We start from the raw sequence: 25,142 nt of genomic DNA on the forward strand, positions 1-25,142 counted from the left end.
GTTTGATTGGTTTTATTGGGGGATTTTATCAGTTCTATGTAACCCGCCATGAGTTTACAGAAAGTGGTGGGATAGAAATTGAAAGAATAAATAAATCAATAAATAACATTCAGCAGCTGTGCCTGAAGAATGGAGAATATTCAGTGTTATACTCTTTCATTATGCACGGGGCTAGCCTGACAGGACCATGGATGGTGACCACGGCATCACAGGGAACGCAGAAGTATCCGCATTCCCTTACCACGGGCCATCTGAGGCCCTGGTTTGGGCCAGGGCTGGGAGGTGGCCAGGATGGCGGCGACATCATGCATAATTGGGAATTAGCCCTACAGTCCTGTTGCTGCTAGCCTGGCCTTTCCACCCATGCATAATTGGTCCAGGGTACCAAAAGCATGGGGGTGGGAATTCCTGGGTAACTACGAGCAATATGTCATGTGAGAATTCCATCACCAGTGTTTAAGTAGAGCAGAATCATTGCTAGTTTTCAAAGCGTTCCATCAGAAGTGAGGATGACAGTAGGAAAAAACTTTTTAATATGCCTTATGGTAAGAAACACTTATTTGCAATATCTTACCAATTTTTTTCTTAACTGAATTTTGTTCATGTTTCTCATTTTCAGTCCCCCTCCTCCCAGCTTTGTCTTAAAATACAGAACTTAAAAAAACTGCTTCCATTCATTTCTGGTTCCATAGATACTTCTGTTTTTCATTTCAGGCCCTTCTAAGTCTTCCTCTTACTGCCCCAGTAACTATCTGCATACTTATAGTCATGCCTCTGGTGAAAGAAAGAGGGGTGATCTTACTCAAGTCTTCTCTGCACTGCAGCTCCCTGATTTAGATCATAGGAGGCTGATTGGGGGGGGGGAGTATAGAGGAATAATCTGCTTCTACCGATCGAACAGTAATACGATGCAACTAGTTCTTTTCCTTCTTTCTAATATGGTGATATATTCCTCTGAACTGTTTCTCTTCTAGCTACTTTTAACAGAACTGTTTCCATTAGCAGTGCCTGCCTTTTCCTTTCCCCCTTTTTAGTGTTGCTCCTATCTACATTGAAATGGCTCTTACTTTTATTCTGACTCTTACTTTATTTCTATGGGTCTTTTCTTGAGATCATCCCATCTTTTGGATCTTTAATTGGTTTGATATTATTTAGGTCACTATTTTTCTTTCTCTTTTTAAATGTTTTCTATTTTTGGATTTTTTTGTCTTGTGGGGGCGAAATCGAATTTGTGTTTCCGTTTTTAAATGGAAGAGAGACAGTAATCTGAAGTTTAGTCCAGACAAGATGTCGGTGCTACTGGTCAATGGAGAAGCTGCTGAAGGATTGTGGAGTCTGCCTGTGTGGAGGGAATTCATCCCCTTAAAAGAGGAGGTTCATAGTTTATGGGTGATGCTGGATCTTAGGCTATGGTTGGAAACCGTTTCCAGTTTCTTATTGTTTAAGTTAATGGCCTTCTAAATTCTTTCTTTTGAAGTTTCATGGGATTTTATTCTTACTGTTTTCTGTTTTTTTTTCTAAACATTAGCTTGGATCTAACACATTTTTCTGAGTGACATATTTCCATCCAGAACATGCCTTCCTTACCTGCACCCTCCCACTACAATGCCAAATGACCCCCTAAATGTTTAGGTGGCATTTTGACTTGCAGTGGGAAGAAGTGAGAAAGTCACTCTTGCTAGATTCTACCCCACTAATTAGTGTTTTTATATACAACAATATCTTTCCACTTCTAATTTAGAAGAAGAGTTGGTTCTTATACGCCACTTTTCTCTACCTGAAGGAGGCTCAAAGCAGTTTACAGTCGCCTTCCCTTTCCTCTCCCCACAACAGACACCCTGTGAGGTCAGTGAGGCTGAGAGAGCCCTGATATTACTGCTCAGCCAGAAGAGCTTTATCAGCACCGTGGGGAGCCCAAGGTCACCCCAGCTGGCTGCATGTGGGGGAGTGCAGAATCGATTAGAAGTCCGCACTCCTAACCACTACATCAAACTGTCTCTCTAAAAGATTTACCATCTTTTATGTTTATGTGTTTTTGTAGCTGTATGTTCATGGATGTCATCTCAGTTTCTATACACATTGAAATTAATGTAAAATAAGTTTTGTATTTGTTTTGATTGTGTGTGTGTGTGTGTGTGTGTGTTTGGTATGCCCCTTCTCTGTTTCTCTATCTACTTGTCACTTGCCTGGTCATTTCAACTCTGGTCTGTCTTTTGTCCTTTTATTTCAGCTACATTAAAATCTTACTTCAAACCTTAAATTATGTCTGTGACAGTTCACTTAATTCTTACACCACCTCAATTTGTATAGATCATTTTACAGCTCTTTGATCCAGCCTTTGATCCAACCTTTTCTGTGAACCAGTATAATGACCCAGGGCCCAATCTTGGACACTACAAATTTAAAATAAGTGTCCTGAGTTATAGAAACGTTTAAACTAGAGACTCTCTAGATCATCTTGTGAAGCATCCACTGATTTTTCTCTTACCAATGAAGAAGAGGTAGAACCTCAGGAACAGTGTTTCCTTTATCTCTAACCATTTATTGGGTAATATGACCAAATAAAGAGCCTCTTGTGGCGCAGAGTGGTAAGACAGCAGACATGCAGTCTGAAAGCTCAACCCATGAGGCTGGGAGTTCAATCCCAGCAGCCGGCTCAAGGTTGACTCAGCTTTCCATCCTTCCGAGGTCGGTAAAATGAGTACCCAGCTTGCTGGGGGGTAAACGGTAATGACTGAGGAAGGCACTGAGTCTGCCATGAAAACGCTAGAGGGTCAGACATGACCCAGTGCTTGCACAAGGGGATACCTTTACCTTTTATGACTATTTATGGTCATGTGGACCCCCCAGTAGCCATTGTGGGCCTGGAGGGGGAGGGGCCCCAAATGATGATGTTGCTTATATGTTGCTTTTCTCTATTAGAAGGAGTCTCAAAGCGGCTTACAATCACCTTCCCTTTCCTCTCCCCACAACAAACACCCTATGAGGTAGGTGAAGCTGAGAGAGCCCTGATACTACTGCTCAGTCCGAACAGTATTATCAGTGCTGTGGCCAGCTGATTGCATGTGGGGGAACGTGGAATCAAACCCACCTTGCCAGATTAGAAGCCCACATTAGGCTTGTGCGATTCGGCCACTTCGGCGGCCATTCCCTACAGGTGCAGCCAGCGCCGCGGGGGGGGGGGAGGGCGGTGCCGGCAGCGGTGTGACAGCGGAATTCCGCGCCTGCGTGGTTGCGGCCGCTGTCATGTCGCTGCCGGCACCGCCCTCCCCCCCCCCTGCGGCTCGGCGCTGGCTGCGCCCGGAGGGAACGGCCGCCGAAGCAGCCGAATCACACAACCCTAGTCCACGTACCTAACCACTACACCAAGCTGGGCTTCAGAACCATATTCTGCATGATCGTGTTACTTATGAGGTTTCTCAGAGCCTGAAGAATGTTTCAGGGGGTTGTCAGTGGTAAAAGTTGAAAAAGGCTGATCAATAAAGTTTTAGAAACAGTGACCATTTATAAACAATATAAACAATTCATATATTACTTTGGCTATTTTAGTCAACTTGGGTCTAAAAATTGGAATTTTTGTGTGTTTGTTTATTGTTTGATTTATAGCCTGCCTTTCTCAGACAAACTGGCTCATGGCGGGCAACACAGTAAAAATCCCCACAATAAAAACCATTGTAAACAAAGCAGAAAAATTAACCCTCCCTGGTGATGAAAACTAGCTTCCCCCCTCCCTGTCCAACAGACTTCTCAATACCTCGTGCCTCAGGGAACAGATGGAAGAGGAGTAGTCTCATCTAGCCAATTTACTAGAAGGCAAAACTTGGTAATGGGGATCCAGACTTGAAAACTTTTTTTATATTGTTGTTATGAAAATCTTCATGGGACGGTAAATGACTGTATACACTTGTCTCATTGTCATTGCACCGATTTAAGAGGACTCTGCTTTGCCCCTTGTATTGTGAGTCCCACCAGGTTCATGGACTCTATGTATGGGATCTGTTATTGTGGCCTATCATTTGGACAAACATTTAAATCTCTGTGAATATGTAATTTGGTTTAAAAATTGGGTAAAATTATGTTACTAAATGAGTCCTAGCTGAAGATAGATGTTGAAGGCAAGCAAATAATATGCAGGAAGTCTGGTTGTAACAAATACTATACAAGACATTTTAAACCAAACCAGCATAACCTCCAGCAGAACTATTTAACATATACATTGTTTTGACATGCAGTATATGCTTAGTTTTCCCCACTGCTCACTGTTTTAAGAAAACAGTGAGCATGTATTTTTTTTAAGAAAACAGTGAGCATGTATTTCAGTGAAAAAATGCCAGCAATGTATTTTTCCTTGTGTAGGTTAACTTAGTTGACCTTCTTAGCTGATTTCAATTGCAGAATATTTTTATATTTATAATGCAGTTCTGGTAAAAATACTTCTTTACTTCTGTTGCAGCTTTCTCTTTTGAAAGGATTATGGCAAGATATATTTTTAAAAGCTGCTCAAAATAACACTTGCCACTTCTTAGTCAGAGAAAGAGAGGTTCTTTCTGTATTGTAAATTCTTTTGTTAGAAGAGTAATCTATATTTAAATGATTAAAATAATCCCTTTTAAATTCCCAGTTACCGAAATTCATACAAGAAGAACATCTGCATAGATATGCTACGGCAGGGTTATCACAAGTCTTTTGCTGAGCTTTTTACTCTGATAGAGAAGTGGAATGCCTTGAGGGAGGCTTCGGGGCCTGGGTCAGCCATATGGCTGGAGAAGTCCCTGGAGGAGCAGCCTGATAAACTGGATCAACTTCACCACTTCCTGACCAGGGCTGAGGCAGCTCAGCGATCAGGTAAAAAGGGGAATTCTGGGTAATGGAGCAGCAAGAGTTGCAGCAGTGTGTGCCTGAGGGGAAATTCCAAATTGTTTCATGTATGAATCTGAAACATTATTAGAACTTAACACATCTCAGTCTTATTCAGCTAAACTGTCTTTCTAAAATAAAGGATGACTAACTCTGAATTTTGAATTTACAGATAGTGAGACATTCAAGTGGCTAAATGTGAAGAAGTTTGTTTGTGTGTATATATAATGATGTCACCAGGATCCTTTTGCTACATTTATAATGATAGCTTAGTTACCTGAACATGATATGTTATAATAGTTGAATGACAAACAGACCCACCTACAGTCATTTCCACTAGTGAAATGAGAGAGAATCTTGAAGTCCCTCCGCTCTTAGCATTTGGAGCTGTTTGGAGTATCATAACACTTTCAAGTAGTTGAATTTACCAGCAATTTCCCACACTGAGCTTCGCCATGACTGTTGCCACTGCCGACGCTGCTGTGAACCAATTCGCCTCTTTTGCCTGCTGCCAGTGCCTCTGCCTGTTGCTGGCATTGTCACTACCGTGGACCTGTCATTCACCATTGTCATAGGCCCCGCCTTTGCCTCTGAGGATCCCCACTTTTGTCAGGTCCACGGGAGGTCTCTGTGTGTTGGCTCATTTTTCGGCTACATGGTTTCTCTCTGCAGCTTCACTTTCTGGCCATAGTACTTTCAGAGGAGTCCAAAATTATATGATTGGACATTATTCTTGAGGGTTTTGCTTGCTTTTTAACAAAAAACAACCCCTCTGCCATGACTTATCTGTTGAGTTTGATTTGATACAGTTAGGGGTCCGTTGGGTGTCCTATTTTGTACTGCTTCAATCCGTTCTCCTTAGTTGATGGGACAGGACCCTGGCAGCTATTTGGCCTATCATTTGCCCACTTGACCCATGTCCCTCATGACTGGTGAAGGCCAGCAGTGGGGAGATCTGGGCCCCTCTCTGACAGAATATCAACCTATCCCTAACTTTAAAATTAAAAGATGTAAATAGGGACTTTTCCAGAGAAACTGAAGGAGGCCATGGTTAGGACATTTAAAAAAAAATATGCTGGATCCATCTGACCCAACCAACTAGCACCCAGTTTCACATCTGCCATTTCTGGGTAAGGTAGTTGACCATGCAGTTGCAGAACAGCTACAGGGTTTTCTGGAAGAAACATCAGCCTTTGATCGATTCAAGTCTGGCTTCTGGTCTGGCCATGAAGGTGCAAACAACTCTGGTCACCTTCATAGATGATTTCAGGAGACAGCTGGATCTAGGCGGGTTGGTGTTGCTGTTACTGTTAGATTGAATTGCAATATTTGACCCTGTCACTACTAGCCCACCATCTAGCTGATGCAGGGATACAAGGTATCACCTTCAAATGTAATCTTTTCTCCAAAGTCAAGGACATAGGGTTACACTAGGGAAGAGATCCTCCAACTCTTTTTTTGCCCTGGTGCAACACTCTGCCTGATTGCAACACTCTGCCTGATTAGGGCCCTGCAGAACCTTAAACAATTCCACAGGACCTGCAAGACAGAATTGTTCCACCAGGCCTATGGTTGAGGCCTCAGGCTACATCTGACTTTTTCAGCTGGCCTTTCTGCCTACCTACCTAAATCCATCAAGCCAACTCCATTTTAATGTATTGATACTTTCATACATTGTCCACTTCCTTTTTTTACATCGGTTATCACACTGAAGAAACAATGCTGTATTTTTGTATTTATTAAAAATGTAATTTTGTATCTTTAGAATGATATTTTAAAATACATTTAAATTAAGATTTTATATTTTTAATTTTATAAAATGTTGAAATGTACTATTCCACCTGTTGTATCCTGTCCTGAGCCTACAAGGAGGGGTAGGCTAAAAGTATGAAAATAAATGTGAAATACTTAGTGAATATTCCAAATGCTTAGAGTAAAAGGTCTTTCAGACCAGGACCTGTTCTGCACACATTGGATAATGCACTTTCAGTGTCCTTTTGCAGCTGGATTTTTCTGTGCAGACCAGGAAAATCCACTTCCAAAGTGCATTAGAACAGCGGCCGGATTGCGCATGCGTGTTTGCGGCTGTGCAAACGCGCATGTGCGGCCCTGCTTCCCTCTCCCCCCCACCCCTCAAAAAGAAGTTTGCCGGGCCACAAGCTAATTGGCCGCTTTTGCGGCCGATTTGCTTGCGGACCGGGAAGTTTCTTATTGGGGGGCGGGGAGAGGGAGCCACGGCCCGGTGGTTGGGGACCACCACATTAGAAGACACGTGCGGAATGGGCCTAGATAGAGCAATTAGCTGAAATGGATGGACAAAAGGGTTATCAGGTTAATCAGCAACTGTTACAGTGAAAACTAATAGCAATGCAATAATATTTTATTAGGAACAATCAAATAACCACAAAATAGTGAGCAAAAATGAGAGTAACATGGTGTGTGAGTAACATGAATGAGGTTTCATGTAATAAGGAACACAAAGACCTTTTCTGCACTGGCAGCACCACACCAGTATACTGCTGGGTGTTTCAGCTGGGGCAAGTTGCTCCACCTTTCCCTGGGTCCATACAGAACCTGAGTCGGGCCAGTCCCAGACCAGCCCTGTGCTGACATCATCTGAAAGTGGGTATTAGCCCTGCAATTGGATATATGCCGGCCCAGTCTGAATTTCCCATGCAGAAAAGGTCAATATGAGCAAAATGCTTCTGCAAATTTGTATGTATCTTGTCTGAGAGAGAGAATGTATGTAGATAAGTATATACACATGTGTCTTGGTACACCAAAAGTATGCATTTGGCTTGTGTATTACATAGCGTTGATAGAGGAAATTATCAATAAGTCTTACTACTAGGGAGTATTTTAGTATTTCTCAGATAATTTTTTTCTTTTTGCCGAAGAATACTATGAAGATATGTATTTGAACCAACTCAATTTGGCCTATTGCTTCAACAAATCTGAAGACCGATGGTTAAGGAATTACTTCTATGAACAATGTTACAAAACGGCTCAACTGATTAAAATTGATGGTGGGAGGAAAGAAGCTGAAGCACATTCAAATATGGGCCTGGTTTATGAGGAGCAAGGTAAGTAACTTATCATTTATCTTTGTGTGTCAGAGACTGCAGCCAATATTTCTAGAAAGCTTTATATCAGCAGATGTGCTTTAGAATGCAGAATTTGGCATCTATTGTAAAATCTAGTAGTGTTCTAGATTTCCGAGAATCATCCAAGTGTTCCACCAGGGGATGGGCTTGTATGATTTTCCTGTGACTGGTGCTGCTGTGGATGCAGTGCTACAGCAGTGGATCTTCCATGTGGCAAATTTCCATGAGGGACTGCTCTAGTCCCCCAGCAGCAGTTTCCTTCCTACCCACAGACCACAGTTTTTTAAAGGGTTTTGTTAAAAACCAGCTATTTATTAACAAAAAATGTTATTGATATAATGATATAGCCATATGTACAGTAGATTCAGATGGGCAGCCATGTTGGTCTGAATTAGCAGAATAAAGTTTGAGTCCAATGGCAACTTTAAGACCATCAAAGTTTTATTCAAGTTGTGAGTTTTTCTGTCCATGTGTATGTCTTCATACTATGAAATGGAAATCACTAGACAACACATATAAGGAGTTTCTATTTAACTTGTATGCGGAGCACATCATGAGAAAGGCGGGGTTAGATGAGTCACAAATTGGGATCAAGATTGCAGAGAGAAATATCAACAACCTCAGATATGCAGATGATACAACTCTAACCGCAGAAAGCGAAGAGGAACGAAACTTTCTGATGCGGGTGAAGGAAGAGAGTGCAAAAGTTGGCTTGAAACTCAACATCAAGAAAAAAAAGATCATGGCATCCAGCCCTCTCAATTCCTGGCAAATAGATGGGGAAGAAATGGTGACAGATTTTATTTTCCTGGGCTCCAAGATCACTGCAGATGGGGACTGCAGCAAAGAAATTAAAAGACGCTTACTCCTGGGGAGGAAAGCTATGGCAAATCTAGACAGCATCCTAAAAAGCAGAGGCATCACCTTGCCAAGAAAGGTGCATCTAGTCAAGGCTATGTTCTTCCCAGTTGCAATGTATGGCTGTGAAAGTTGGACCATAAGGAAAGCCGAGCGTCAAAGAATTGAGGCTTTTGAACTCTGGTGCTGGAGAAGACTCTTGTGAGTCCCTTGGACTGCAAGGCGAACAAACCGGTCAGTCCTAGAGGAGATCAGCCCTGACTGCTCCTTAGAAGGCCAGATCCTGAAGATGAAACTCAAATACTTTGGCCACCTCATGAGAAGGAAGGACTCCCTGGAGAAGAGCCTAATGCTGGGAGCAATTGAGGGCAAAAGAAGAAGGGGACGACAGAGAATGAGGTGGCTGGATGGAATCACTGAAGCAGTAGGTGCAAGCTTAAATGGACTCCGGGGAATGGTAGAGGACAGGAAGGCCTGGAGGATCATTGTCCATGGGGTCGCAATGGGTCGGGCAAGACACATCCAATTCATGATTCCTTATTTGTAACAGTTTTAATTACTTCTGGGTTTTGATTAGACGTGAGGAAACCTACCTTCTTGTCACTAAACAATGGGCTAAGAAATTTAAAGTGAATATGCTATGCCATGCAGTCCTAAATAACCAAAATATGGCCTCATGGTAAGAAAATTAAACAAGAAAGGTTAGCCCATGTGAGGCAAAAAATGTAAATAAGAGATTTTACTAATGTAGTCAAACAGCTTCTGCTTTAATGCAAACTAAACTTGTCATGTAGGGAATAAATCCTCCTTAAGTTCACAAACAATTTCTAGTAAATATTGTTTTTGTCGAACATTGTCTGCAGAACTAAAAATGTTTATAAGATAAAGAAACTATAAACAAGGAGCTATACCATCATCTTGAAATATAAAGGTCTAAAACCAAAAATATTCATAGCTTAACCTTACCATGCCCACTGAGCTGCAGATAGGCAAATGTTCTCAAACCAAAGGTCAAGCTAGGCAAGGAAAATTATAGTCAGTTTCACAGGTTTTGAGAGTTAATCAACATTGTAAAAGACATAGGAGGTAAAACTGACCTTCATTAACAAGTTCTTTCACAACCATTCAGAAAAACATTAAAGAATTATAGATAGCATCTCCAGTCCAGCTCATCATTAAGACTCAGATTGGAATGTATTCCTAATTTGAAAACAATATTTACTAGAAATTGTTTGAGAACTAAGACTTAAGGAGTTAGCATCTCCAGTCCAGCTCATCATTAAGACTCAGACTGGAATGTATTCCTAATTTGAAAACAATATTTACTAGAAATTGTTTGAGAACTAAGACTTAAGGAGTTATTCCCTGGATGACAACATGTTTTGTTTGTAGTAAAGCAGAAGCTGTTTGATCATATTAGTAAAATTTTTTATTAACATTTTTTACCTCACATGGACTCATCTTTTTTTGTTTATACTGTGCAGTCCTGGCAAGGTGGGAGGCAGAACAGGATGCAAATGGGCAGGTTGGAGTTGGTCATCCTAATCTTAAATTTATTGCTGAGGTCTGGCTTCATTGTTGAGCCAGCTTTCCTTTTTTGGTAATGCATAATGTATACAGACATTTTGGGCATTCATGCATTCAGAATCCATTGTTACAATTCTGCAAGTGTAAATGCTTTACAAATGCAAAATTTTGATATCAAACTAATGTATCAGTTTGTGTTATTTCTAGTACAATTTCTCCCTAAAATTGAAGGTACTCTGTGCTACCATTTTTCAAGCAGTTTTTCTGTTAGATGAAGTTAGATATTATACCTTATTCAAAACTCATTTTAGAATTTTATTCTCATTTGAGAATTGATACCAACACACAGTCCTTTACTATAACGTGTGTCATCTTTCCTGTTACTTTAAAACCTATAACCATTTTAATTAGCCAATGAAGTTAGACTTAAAAGGTCAACATGAGAGTTTCTACAGTATGTTAATGTGGAATATCTTTGACTCTGGTGCATTTCCTTGCCATTCCATGGCCAGAGGGAAACACCCATAAATCCGAAGTGACAAGTCTGAAGAGCAGCATGATTGAAAGACTTATTAGATAATTCAGTTCATCTCCATGCAAGCACAGGATTTTTTTTCCAGATAAAGGATGTAATCTTATTACGCTGAAATAATATATTGCAATAGATATTGAACTGACAGTTATTAGCTTGAATTGATTTCACAATGATTATTTGTATCTCCAGTTTAGATGAATAATATATTGAAATCTAGAAATAGTGCTATACATGACATGACAAAATACTATGACTATTGATATTTAGTTATCCTTTTAATCTTAACCATGCTAAAAACATATACAAGGGCTAAACTTCATTGGGATTTCAACAGATTTGAAGGCTTTGTCATGGAATGATCATGTGCATTGTTCTTTCCTTCATGTTATAAAGTAATATTTTTTACAATTTAATATAGAGAAACAAATACTTGCACTGAGCTGAATCCCCGTTTTGGCAGATTTTACAAAAATCTCTGTTGAGCCAGTCACTTCGGTATGTTCTGATTTTTGGTAGCAGAGGTGGGGTGAAACCTCTTGTCTTACACTATATACTCTTGGTCCTTTAAACAGAGGACCTGAGGCCAAAGTCCAACACGAAAATAATTGTTTTGCATTTGTTGTGCTCAGAGAGGGGCAGGAACATGGATGGGAAAGGAGCAGCTTTCCATCACCTGCCACAGTTTTCTCATCTGCAGTTTTTAATAGTGAGAGATGATAGTATGAACAAGAGTGAATTAGGTTTGCCTGAGGTGTCAGTAGATTTCAGTAGATTGAAATCCATCAACATGCTAAGTCCTTAGGAAGCCAGATGTGTGCCCTGCTAATTACACTCAGTAGAATCTATAGTTTAGCGTCTTGAGATCAGTAAAAAAAACTTTGACGTGGACTGTTTGGGAACTTCACTGCCCCAGCTCCCATGCAGGAGCACAAATCGGGGGCACTGCCCCAGCTCCCATGCAGGAGCACAAATCGGGGGCAGTTGAGGGGTTCCAGGCCAAATGTTCCCCCGTGTGGGTGCAGGAAGAGGTGGGGCAACCTGCCACGACTAAAACTCCAGCCTGCAGCCCGGCATGAAACTTCCAGTGCGTAAACAGTCTTGGAGAACTAACAACATTGTAATTAAAAATATATTAATTACAACAACACATATAATCATGTGTGTACTAAAATATGAGAGTGTCACAGCATGCCATTATGGTTGATGGATAAAACTATTCTATTGACAAAAAGGGAGATTCCAGGCATACTGTTAAGAAAATAGTTCTTTCCATAGCAGTGGCATATTTACCTTATTATGTGCCTGGAGCAGATAACATTTTGACACATCTTTTTTGTTTGTTTTTGCTGCCTAGTCATAAATGACTTATTGTGAGCCCATAAAGTTTTAAAGGCAAGAGACGTTTGGGGGTGGTTTGCCATTGCCTTCCTCCACATTGACTCTGTTTAGCACCTGAGATCTAACAAGATCAAGCTAGGCTGGGAGTATCCAGGTCAGGAGTATCCATCCTCTATATTAGCAATCCCCAACCTGTGGGCTGCGGACCACATGTGGTCCTTCGACTAATTGGGGGTGGGCCCCGAAGGATGCCTTCCCCCCCCCCGGCCCTTTACTTCATCCCCCCGGCCCTTTACAACACACTTCAGGTGTCATTGGCTCCCATCACTCCCAGATGGGACTATCTTGCTGCAGAGAAACAAGCTCAGGGTTCCCATTGATTTGTCATTGTCATGAGTTAAAATTTCCATGAAAATAAAATGTTCCTTATGTTCATTGTTGTGGCGTGTCCGTCTCTTATTTTGAAGGGATGTTTAAACATTACCATAGTGATCAGAGAGTGTTAGGGCAGTGGTTGAGAGTAGAGGAGTAAACTATCCCCCCCCCCCGGGCCTCAGTAAAAGGCGGTGAAAGGTCCCCGGCGTTGAGTAGTCCCCAGTGATAAAAAGGTTGGGGACCACTGTTCTATATGACAAAATTATTTTCAGTAATAATCATGAAATAAAATGAATAATAATATTGGCCAGAAAATAGATTCTGGGTCAGAACAGCTTTATCAGTACTGTGGCGAGCCCAAGGTCACCCATCTGGTTGCATGTGGGGGAGCAGGGAATCAAACCTGGTGCCACTGGACCGAAACTTTGTTTCAATGACCAAAAAAGAAATGCAGACAATGAAACATTTATTTAACTTTATATGTTAAACTAGATTTCAAGCCCATTTTAAATTGAAATAAAATGGGCGCTAGATGGGCTGGGGGGGGAGAGCCCGTCCCCGGCAGAAGCTGGAGGGAAAAGGGGGGTGGGGTAAGGAGGCTTCTGTCGGGGCGGAGATCTCCCTCGCGGGTGCGAGGGAGAGCTCAGCCCCGGCAGAAGCCGGAGGGAAAAGGGGGGCTGGGAAAGGAGGCTTCTGTCGGGGCGGAGATCTCCCTCGCGGGTGCGAGGGAGAGCTCAGCCCCGGCAGAAGCCGGAGGGAAAAGGGGGGCTGGGAAAGGAGGCTTCTGTCGGGGCGGAGATCTCCCTCGCGGGTGCGAGGGAGAGCTCAGCCCAGGCAGAAGCCGGAGGGAAAAGAGGGGCTGGGAAAGGAGGCTTCTGTCGGGGCAGAGATCTCCCTCGCGGGTGCGAGGGAGAGCTCAGCCCAGGCAGAAGCCGGAGGGAAAAGAGGGGCTGGGAAAGGAGGCTTCTGTCGGGGCGGAGATCTCCCTCGCGGGTGCGAGGGAGAGCTCAGCCCAGGCAGAAGCCGGAGGGAAAAGGGGGGCTGGGAAAGGAGGCTTCTGTCGGGGCGGAGATCTCCCTCGCGGGTGCGAGGGAGAGCTCAGCCCAGGCAGAAGCCGGAGGGAAAAGGGGGGCTGGGAAAGGAGGCTTCTGTCGGGGCGGAGATCTCCCTCGCGGGTGCGAGGGAGAGCTCAGCCCAGGCAGAAGCCGGAGGGAAAAGAGGGGCTGGGAAAGGAGGCTTCTGTCGGGGCGGAGATCTCCCTCGCGGGTGCGAGGGAGAGCTCAGCCCCGGCAGAAGCCGGAGGGAAAAGGGGGGCTGGGAAAGGAGGATCCCGCCCCCCCACCCTTCCCAAAGGCTCCCACGGCGTCCTGTCGGCCCCGGGAGCGGGCTCGCCGGGCGAGGCCGCTGCCGGGGCCGACAGAAGGCTGGCTCCCACCACCCCGACCCTCCCCCAGCGGCGAACGGCGTTCTCTCGGCCTCCGGAGCGCCCTCGCTACCGCGAGGGCTCTCCAGAGGCCGAGCGAAGGCCAGCTCCCACCACCCCCACCCTCCCCCAGCGGCGAACGGCGTTCCCTCGGCCTCCGGAGCGCCCTCGCTACTGCGAGGGCGCTCCGGAGGCCGAGCGAAGGCCGGCTCCCACCACCCCCACCCTCCCCCAGCGGCGAACGGCGTTCCCTCGGCCTCCGGAGCGCCCTCGCTACCGCGAGGGCGCTCCGGAGGCCGAGCGAAGGCCGGCTCCCACCACCCCCACCCTCCCCCAGCGGCGAACGGCCCCCGAAGCGCTCACCTGTCGCTGTGCGTGTGAAGCAGGGAATGGGGAGCCGCGCTTTGCGCGGCTCCCCATTGCCTGCTTCGGGCGGGATGGGCACTTGCAGGGGCCAATCAGGAGCCGCTTCGCGGCTCCTGATTGGCCCCTTCGAGTTTTTATCCCGGACCGGTCCCGCCCTAACTCCTCCCCACTACCCCTTACTCCTTTATACAGTCCGTGGCGCCCGTGGCGCCACGGGCTGTGTACAGATCATGTTAGTAAAAACAGAGTCAAATTCCAACACACTATTCCATCATGGATCCCCATTCATGCCATGGAAGTTTGCTGGATGGCCTTGGGCCAGTCACATTACTCTCAGCCTAGCCCTGACCTGGATAACCCCAGGATAGCGCAGTCTCATCACATCTTAGAAGCTAGGCAGAGCCAACAGGGAGGCAGGCAATGACAAACCACCTGCAGACATCTCCTGAAAATCCTACAGGGTCACCACAAGTCAACTGTAACTTGATAGCAAAAAAACACCCTTTCCATCACATCTCTCATGTTCTGAGCAGGCACTTGGGAAGGCTTCTGTTCACTATTTTTAAGCCTAAATGCTGAGCATACCATATCTACAAGGCATTTTTGAGAGGTAGGAGTCTGTCTTTGTATTAACTTTTACTAACCAACACTACAAAAGCATCACAAAATAGTACTCACAAGCTTCACCAGATTGGATTTTAAGAAACACACTACCCACTCCCAAAGAAGGTGCCTAATTATTCAGTGTTTCCAAAGGACTAAAGTTAAACCAGCGAATCTCTGCAATAGAAACTGAAGATTTGGGGGGCATTTTGGCAATCCCAGAAAAACCAGTGCAATGTACAGAGTGCCTAGCAGAACCCAGGACCATTGAGGCAATGCCAGTAGATGTCAAGTACAGAATCCCAGTCCAAGCAAGACAGATATTGAAAACCCAGCAGAAGTAGTGCAATGTACAGGGTCTACAAAATCCAAGGCCATTGTGGCAGTGCAAACTGATGTCAAGCACAGAATCCAGACCAAGCAAGGGTGTATTGGAAGCCCAGCAGGACCAGTGCAATGTACAAGGCCCAGGAAACCCAGGTTCATTGTGGCCCTGCCAGCAGATATCAAGCACAAAATCACAGTCCAAGCAAGGGGGCATTGGAAACCCAGTAGAACCAGTGCAATGTGTAGGGCCCAGAAGACCCTGGGGCATTGTGGCAATGCAAACTGATGTCAAGCATAGAATCCCAGTCCAAGCAAGAGAATAGGTGGGAACCCCAACAGAACCAGTGCTAATTACAGTGCCCATGAAGAACATGTGGGAAAGAGGGGGAGAAATTAAAAGAGGGGAACGGTGGTTTTATTTTGCTGCAACTAGCTACTGTTTTGCAAGATCTAGCCGAATTGGGTACAAGGAAACAAAGAGATAAAGGCTAGACCAGGGGTAGTCAAACTGCGGCCCTCCAGATGTCCATGGACTACAATTCCCAGCAAACGCTGGCAAGGGCTCCTGGGAATTGTAGTCCATGAACATCTGGAGGGCCACAGTTTGACTACCCCTGGGCTAGACTATTGGAGAAAATAACTTGAGGCTAGGAAATACTGTAGCAGCTATCAGCTTGGTTGTATGATCTGCTACACAAGTTTGCTTCAGTCTTGGGGAAAGGGAATTCTAGCTGATCCTAGAGTGCTTTTTGCTGTGCTCTTAAAGCAACTTAAAGGAATGATGTTTGGCTGGACACAGCATGACACTGGCTTCAAGGACCTTCTTCAAGCTGCACCCAGAGTGGACTGGATCCCCCATCCTGTCTTGGTACACTGTTGCTCCTTACTATAGAAGGCCTGAGAAAGGGATCTGTTCTTCTTGCCTCATTGTCACTGAAGCAAAGGAAGGATCAGATCGTTTTAAAAGTCACATTCCAGTTCTGCCATGTCATGGGAGAAAATGCAAAATCATGTCAGTGGAAGATATGCTTATAGAGGAGGAGGGCAGAAATTTTAAAAAACGGAGATTTTGCCACTACAGATCAAACACAATGGTAAGAATGAATGATGTGTAATCCCTGTTGCAAGGAGGATGTGATCTGGCATGTGGATCTGATAAAAGAAGAGGTAATACTTCTGGTATGTAGGCCGCAAATGGCAAATGAATTTATAGGTAATAATCAGCATCTTGAATTTGGCTCAGAAATAAACAGGAAACTGATTAAATTGTTGCATATAGGAATAACATATTCTTTAGCCTGTACCTGTAAGCAGAGGTGCCATAGTTTTGTTCCATTTTTTCCATGACAACAATGACTTCATCTCAAAGGAGGGCAGATGGAGGCAGCCCAGGTGCTAGGGAGAAGATGCCATGCATTTTGTCTCTATCTCTTCCAGAGTGAGCATAGGCCTTCCTCCTTGTAAAAGCAGACATTAGATTGGAGGTAGGTAAACTGTACAAAATCTTAAAAGACGATGCAGTAAAAGTGCTACACTTAATATGCCAGCAAATTTGGAAAACTCAACAATGGCCACAGGATTGGAAAAGGTCAGTTTACATTCCAATCCCAAAGAAGGGCAATGCCAAAGAATGTTCAAACTACCCCACCATTGCACTCATTTCTCATGCTAGCAAAGTTATGCTCAAAATCCTACAAGCTAGGCTCCAGCAATATGTGGACCGAGAACTTCCAGAAGTACAGGCAGGATTTCGAAGAGGCAGAGGAACTAGAGATCAAACTGCCAACATACGCTGGATCATGGAGAAAGCTAGGGAGTTCCAGAAGAACATCTACTTCTGCTTCATTGACTATGCTAAAGCCTTTGATTGTGTGGAGCACAACAAATTGTGGCAAGTTCTTAAAGAGATGGGAATACCAGAGCATCTTATTTGTCTCTTGAGATATGCAGGTCAAGAAGCAACAGTGAGAACTGAACATGGAATCACTGATTGGTTCAAAATTGAGAAAGGAGTTTGGCAAGGCTGTATACTGTCGCCTTGCCTGTTTAACTTGTATGCGGAGCACATCATGAGAAAGGCGGGATTAGAGGAGTCACAAATTGGGATCAAGATTGCCAGGAGAAATATCAACAACCTCAGATATGCAGATGATACCACTCTAATGGCAGAAAGTGAAGAGGAACTAAAGAGCCTGTTGATGCGGGTGAAGGAGGAGAGTGCAAAAGTTGGCTTGAAACTCAACATCAAGAAAAAAAAGATCATGGCATCCGGCCCTTTCAATTCCTGGCAAATAGATGGGGAAGAAATGGAGATAGTGACAGATTTTATTTTCCTGGGCTCCAAGATCACTGCAGATGGGGACTGCAGCAAAGAAATTAAAAGATGCTTGCTCCTGGGGAAGGAAAGCTATGGCAAATCTAGACAGCATCCTAAAAAGCAGAGACATCACCCTGCCAACAAAAGTGCGTTTAGTCAAGGCTATGGTATTCCCAGTTCCAATGTATGGCTGCGAAAGTTGGACCATAAGGAAGGCCGAGCATCAAAGAATTGAAGCTTTTGAAGTCTGGTGCTGGAGAAGACTCTTGCGAGTCCCTTGGACTGCAAGGCAAACAAACCGGTCAGTCCTAGAGGAGATCAGCCCTGACTGCTCCTTAGAAGACCAGATCCTGAAGATGAAACTCAAATACTTTGGCTACCTCATGAGAAGGAAGGACTCCCTGGAGAAGAGCCTAATGCTGGGAGCGATCGAGGGCAAAAGAAGAAGGGGACGACAGAGAATGAGGTGGCTGGATGGAGTAACTGAAGCAGTAGGTGCAAACTTAAATGGACTCCGGGGAATGGTAGAGGACAGGAAGGCCTGGAGGATCATTGTCCATGGGGTCGCAATGGGTCAGACACGACTTCGCACCTAACAACAACAACAACAACAACAACAACAACGTGTTTCTAGGTAAAGGCAAAAAATCCTGCCTACTGCCTTTTCAAGGTCACTGGCTACTGCCATTTCCCTCACTCCTCCAACTCTCCAGGTTTCTCATACCTGTCTTTTGTAGGGACCTGCTAACTCTGAAGAGAGGATGAGTAAGCATGAAATAGTATGGCTGTTGAGAGGAAAGAATAAGTGCATTTTCTAAATGACCCCATAGGCTTTGTTCTAGACTAAAATTTTCCAATGGCAGAAAATGCCACTCCCCCACTGCAATCCACTAATCTGCATGCTGTTCCTGGGGATTATGGTATCCTGAGGACTGACATGAAGGGAATCTGCAGCAGGAAAGGGGAAACAGCATTAATTGCTCATTTGGTTTGGATCCAACTCGTAATATGTTTCTATGCAGTACATGCTCAGTTACTGGAAAATCTTCACTCACAGTGTTGATTGATTTTATTATTATATGAACGTGTTATTAGATATTCCAGCTGCTATGTATGTGGTAATATGTACATAATGTTTAAAATGAAAAGGGTACACTGTTAAACACAAATATTTATCTCCTTAAACTCCAGCCAATGTCCAGTATCGTTTGAGGAAAAATAGTCTGTAACTTAGAACAAGTAGGCATGACATGTGGGCCTAATTGTGTTATCCATTTTTGCTTTCATTAAATATCCAAGCCATGCTTTGAGCTCAACTGAATGCAAGAGACAATTTGATGGACACAAGAACAGTTTCAAGGGAAACAGGATAGGGAACTGGAATTCCACACTTTCCCTCTGACCTACTCTTACACTAAATTCCCCAATCTCTTTTTGAACTTGTGGGAGTTAAGAGGTTTGGGTTTCTCCAGCACTAACTTCTAAGGAGGAAATTCTTTTTTTTTAATTCAGGTGCCCATTTGGATCATAATTAGGTTCCATCCCTAAAGTCTAATATATCTTTAAACAAGACTGCAAATGAAATTTATTAAAACTTCAAATGAATTATTTCATTGCTTTTTTAAAATTCATTTTCCCACTCTTCCCTTTTAAGTCTGACACTGCTGCTTGTATTTTACCTATCTATTTCTATGGTATTTTAATTATTTACTGCTTAATGAGTAGTACTGAGATCACGAAGTTTCATTCAAAGCATCCTGAACAGAATTTTTTTCTTCTTTTGCTTCAAAGCTTCACAAGGCCTTGGAATTCTCCATTAGAACCTTCAGTTCTTGTTACACAAAATAAATCCTTGGAAAGACAAAGTTATTGGCAGTAGTTGTCAAGTTGTTGTCTAAAGATGGGTTTTTCACTGGGACTGATGCAAATTGCATGCCCAATTATTGTCTGTAGAAAAACTTTAGTGTCAGTTGCTAATGTTTCAAGGGTTGTAATGTTAATCGTTATAAATTAATAAATCTAACATGTGGCATAATACAGCCAAAGGTAAGCACATCCAAGCTTGTCCTTAAATCTATAGTGAAAGATGTATATGCTTAGGGCATTTCCACAGATCAAAAAATAGTGTTATGCTAGCGTAATGGCGTAGCACTAAATATTATTGCGCATCCAGCCATTCCTCACCTTCTTGCTGTCTTGCTTCTGTCTGCCACCTTTTTGCACTTCTTACACTCCACATTGCCTGCTGGAAATGGCAGAAGAGAGTAACGTGCTTTACACGCTACTCTCTTCTGCCCGGCAATCAATCCTGGCAACCAAACCCTTCTCAATGTTTTAAAGGTCCCGCAATGCCCGCTATTTTTTTTAATTCAATACTTCTTAGTTGAAACACCTATGTGTTTTAGAGTGCTTTTTGAATGCCACCCCTTAAAGTTCGGGGGGAAATTACTCTTGGCTTTGCCTGCACGCTTGTATGCCTATTTGTTGCTCCAGGCAGTTTGCTTAAAAAAATATATTGAGGTACATTCAAAACACACACAAGCAAACACATACACACAGGGGGGAAAGGTTAAGGAATACTACACCTTTCTTGGATCCAAGCAGCAAAGACACAGGGTTGACGGCATCAGGGGTGGACAGGATGCCGGGTGTGGAGGGATCAACACAACACACACATACTTGGGGTGTGTGCAAGGTTTGATATAGAATGGGAAATTCCTGGGCCAGCCCAGTGACTGCCCAATGGAAGTAGGTGATTGATGATTGGTTGTGAGTTATGGATGAATCTGATAGGGTGGATGGCATATGAGGTCACTAGAGTGGGAGGTATGGAGTAAGCTCATCAAGCGGAACAATATCTTGGCTAGCTGTGATGTGTTGCCAATGGCCCTTTATTGTTTAATCAGGAAGGACTTTGAGGGGACTACAATGGGAGACATTTTAGGGGTAAGAGCAGAAATTGCACTGGACATAAGAGACAAAAGAAGTTACAGTTAGTACCTGGAACGGATATTCCTTTCCTGTTGATAGTCTAATGGTCTTTGGCTGGGACCGGGTGATTTGCATAATGTGCACACTTAGTTCAGTCAGTTGAGCAAGCAAGAAGATGAGTTTCTAGTCCAGCCCAAACCAGATGTAAATCTGGGCTCATTCCGCACACATAGGATAATGCACTTTCAATGTGCTTTGGCAGCTGGATTTTCCTGTGCAGAAAAAGAAAATCTACATTTAAGAAACATTGAAGGTGCATTAACCTCTTGGGTGCAGAACGGGCCCTGGCCTGGCTTTTGTAGGCAAGAGAAAGAAACCTAGTGGAGCCAAAGCAAGATGGGAGACGTGGCCTGGCTTCCTAGGTTTGTTGAGGGGCCCTACTGACTCCATAGTCAGTCTCCGCCAGGTTGGATTCTTCCTGCTCAGAGTCCAATCATTGGTTTCTGTGTGTGAAGGTGTGTCTGTGTGAGGAACCCTTCCATTATGGGCTGTCTTTATGGTAACACAGAACTGGAATTCAAGGCTTTATCAGTTAATGGTAATCTTTGTTACTATTGAATATTGATTCTGAACAGATCATGTCTACTGTACATAGCTTATCCCAAAAGATACCAGTAGTTCTATCTTTATTTGTAATATATAATGTATATTAAATGTTAGTGTCTCTATACCTTACCTGTTTCTTCAAGATTCTCTCATAGGCCCATTATGCACAGGCCATATTGCCCGCATTGGCGGCAGCAGCACTTTGGGGAAAATCCCTGATAACGCTCGCTGCCGCCACCAGTGCGGATGCCTCCCGGCCCAGGGCTATGGAAGACCTGTGTTAAGCAAACGCGGGATCTTCTGTAGCTTCCTGGGTAAGCCAGGGCTGCGGTGGGCCAGCTCTGTGCATAATTGCCAGCTCCAGGCCTCTTGGTCTGCCCATCCTTGACTTGCAGTATCCCTTAAGGGACTCTGCATGCCCCTGCGGGCTCCGTGAAGCCGCGGAGATGGCAGGGGCAACTCCCTGCCCCCCCGCTCCCCCCAGTCCCTCCCCACCTCCCCCACCCCTGCTGCTTCACTTACCTCAGCCGGCAGCGATCCGGCCCTCCTGGCCCCAGTGGTAAGCGCATGCGTGCTATGCTGGGGCAACCCAGCATGCCCCACTCCCATGTGTACACTGAAAATGGCGGGGCATCATGCTCTGCCGCAACGGCACAGCGGCAGCGCGCAGTAGCTGCCACCATGCATAAGAGGCCATAGTGTTGACAATATAAAATTAAATATGCTTTCTAGCTGTAAGGGGACTTGCTGAACAAATGAGCTTGATAGCTTTTCAGGTTATTTGTAAGCCACTGTTTTCAGCTGTTTTAATTTCACAACAAAATATAAAATCTAGTAGAGAAGGATATAATTAGCTACACTCAATATCGCTAAGACATGGAGCTAGAACAGGTCAGTTCAGTGTATCTTGCAGATTGCAACATTTTAAATTACCTGACTAATACTCGAAGTAATGTTTTGACCTAATTAACAGCCTATCTAATTAATGTCATATTGTATCATGCAGACCTAAGACATATCTGTATTTATTTACTTAAGACAACATTCATGCAATCGCCTATCCTTATTTTTCTGTACTGGAAACTTCACATTTGTGTAGTGTTTTCTTAAGTGGAGTAACTCTTCTTTTGCTTCCCCCGCCTTCAGGTAATCAATGTGCTGCTGAATGAGTTCATTTTAATGCATTCAATCATGCCTCTAATGTTTGTAGCTTACGGGCGCAAGCATCAGTAATGCAGGAATGTTATATGGCTTTAGTTTGGGCCATTTCATAAAATATTCATGGAATCAAAAATGTGCATCAAAATAGCGTCTGGGAGAATTACATTTATGTGCCTGCTTTTATGGCAGCTTCACATTTAAACCCATTTGTGTTAATATCTAGTCAATCTTCCTTTTCAAAAATAGTGCAAAATGTTACAGATCTTATATATCCTCTTTTTTCAGTTCATATTTGCCTAAGATATTTCTTATGTAATAAAATATACACTTTTGGGGTGTGCTATAGGTAGAATAAGTGTTTAAAAAGAATATTTAAAAAAACATGGACATATATGTGTGGATTATGTTTTCCATTTATAGCACACAAACTTTTTAACCCTTGCTCCATTTCCACCTACCCCCCAAAAGGTGCAGGATGGATGTTTTCATATCTATTAGGTTGTTTTTCAAAATATAACCTTATTTAAAAGAACAACAGAAATCTTTTGTACTTCCATTTCTAATTTCTCTGGAAAATGAATGATTTATGATATTTAATTCATTTTAATGTGATGCATTTGCATTAATATAATTGTTTAGAATGGGGCCCCCTATTGAAATAAACACGTAGTTATATGTCCTTTCAGCGATTTAAAAGAACTGATTACTGATCTGATGCTATATCCTAGGGCCTTGTTAAATTTTGGCTATTTTTAGCAGTGCTTTAGCTTTTGTTGTTGACTCATGACTCGATGAGAAGTGCTGCTATATTTTAATTTGAAATTTATGTTACATTAGTCCAATTTTTGAAAAACATTGCTTGGGGAAATTGAATAGCTGTATCCTTTTTAAATGACAGCATGAATTGCATTTCCATTATGTACATAAACAGTTTTTACAGATTTTCTTTATGCAGTGGAACCACTATTCCACAAAGGCTTATGCACACAGAACTGATTGTGCTTAAGTGCATCTAACTCTGCATTGGTTTGTTGCGCAAATGTTTGGGAGATACATTGTGTTTTTCCTTTACTCATCATTTTCACTGCAAATAACTGACTTCTTTTAAATATTAACTATGAAATTGTAGAACTATATATTTTGGACTGGGGGTTACTTTGTACCTTTTGCTTTCTGATACAGTTCAGAATTTTTCTAGTATGTCATTAAATTTAATGCTTAAGCAAATCTTCAGTAGCAGCAGGTACTTACAAAGCAATTGCAGTAATAGTATTTAACATTTCAATTAGCTTTTCAAATTTAGTACAAATCAAAGCTAAATTTTAAATGTTAACCAAAAAAAATGACACAGTGTTCTTGCAATACTCTGAAAACTCAATTTTTCTGAGCTTTTACGGGTATCCTCAGTTCATGAGAAGGATCTTTATAGTTTGCTCTGAAAATTAACAGCAGGAAGACAGACAAGGTTACTGTACCAGGGTCAAAACTTTCTTCAACTTTATTTTCCAATTTCTCCATACTTTTCTTTCTCAGAAAGCTGATACAGATATAACATTGCCGTCTCATTCTTGTAAATTATTCTAATCATCCCCAAGTTCCTTCACAGTTTAACAGATGTAATATGTGAATCAGATGATTCAAAAGGCCGGAAACAGCTTCTGAGATTATGGGTGAATAATCTCATAGTCTCAGAAATTTTCACATCCCCAAATGCCTGCTCGGATTAGTAAATATATTATGTGAACAAATTATCAAATTGCATGACTGCCAGGGGCACCTGTGATTGTGTGTATGTATACATTTCCCCAGTGGACAAATGATACTTCTGCTGCCATTAATTGTGACTACTTTACTACTTATATGAGGAAGCATTTCAGCATGGCAGAGATAATACTGAGAATCAACAGTACCATCATAAGCAGAGTTTCACCTTTTTAAGTCCATTGACTTAGAAGGGTGTAACTCTGCTTGGTATGGGACTACAAGACCTTGGTCCCAAGCAGACCTACTAGGGAGTAAATCCCATTCAATTCAGTGTGATTTATGTCTGCGTATATATAAGATTGCACTGTAAGAAATAGAAAACCAACCTTTATTTTCTTACTTATGTATAATTGCCAGGCTTTCTGTCCAACAGGTGAAGACCTGTCAGCTGTGATACAACCAAAAGAAATGAGTTTCAAGCTAGTGATGGCAAATAACACTGTAGAACCATTTGGAGAGTGAACCATATACACTAACATATTACCACAGGATTAAGTTTATATTTCTCTGATACATTTTCATCATTGAAAAGAATTTATTTAAAGAGGATTCATTGATGAAATATTAAGAGTATCACATATCACTGATGAAGATACCGAAAACGGAATATACCTAGGAGTTCATTTTGATGATTTAGAAAGTTTGAGAAATTGTTTTCCATTAGAATAAACTGTTATTTGCCATCACCAGCTTGAAACTCATTTCTTCTACTAGGCTTTCTATCCTGGCATTTTCCTTGCAGCCTTGTAGTCTTTCATTCGTTAGTCATCTTGGCACTCTTTTCATCAGGATCACAGTCACTGTACTTTAATGCTTCATAGTTTGTTCTGTAATGGCTCTCAGAGTTCTGACCTTAAGAGATATCAGCCCAAGATCACAGATTCTAATTTAGCACTACAAACCGACTGTGCCCTCTAATGAAATCTGAGTTTGAAAGTGAATGTACTGAATTGAATTACCATATTTAGCTCTGAAAGCCTGTATTTACATTTACCTCTATTAATGTCTGGTGGACAGTTTTAGAAGAATATGTGAAGAGATATTACTTTA

The 25,142-nt window shown here is 42.8% G+C and overlaps 1 protein-coding gene across 7 annotated transcripts in view; it reads left to right on the top strand.

Moving 5' to 3' along the window:
- Positions 1-25,142, top strand: part of TTC29 (tetratricopeptide repeat domain 29) — a 358,212-nt gene that overhangs the window by 251,778 nt on the left and 81,292 nt on the right. For all 7 annotated transcript variants that reach the window (XM_077300153.1, XM_077300154.1, XM_077300155.1 and 4 more), the window contains 2 exons: positions 4,622-4,845; positions 7,755-7,940. In XM_077300153.1, coding sequence (XP_077156268.1) covers positions 4,622-4,845; positions 7,755-7,940 — 410 coding nt within the window. The remainder of the gene's footprint in view (positions 1-4,621; positions 4,846-7,754; positions 7,941-25,142) is intronic.

The sequence above is a fragment of the Paroedura picta genome, chromosome 10 (assembly GCF_049243985.1).
Source record: "Paroedura picta isolate Pp20150507F chromosome 10, Ppicta_v3.0, whole genome shotgun sequence".
Taxonomy (NCBI): Eukaryota; Metazoa; Chordata; class Lepidosauria; order Squamata; family Gekkonidae; genus Paroedura; species Paroedura picta.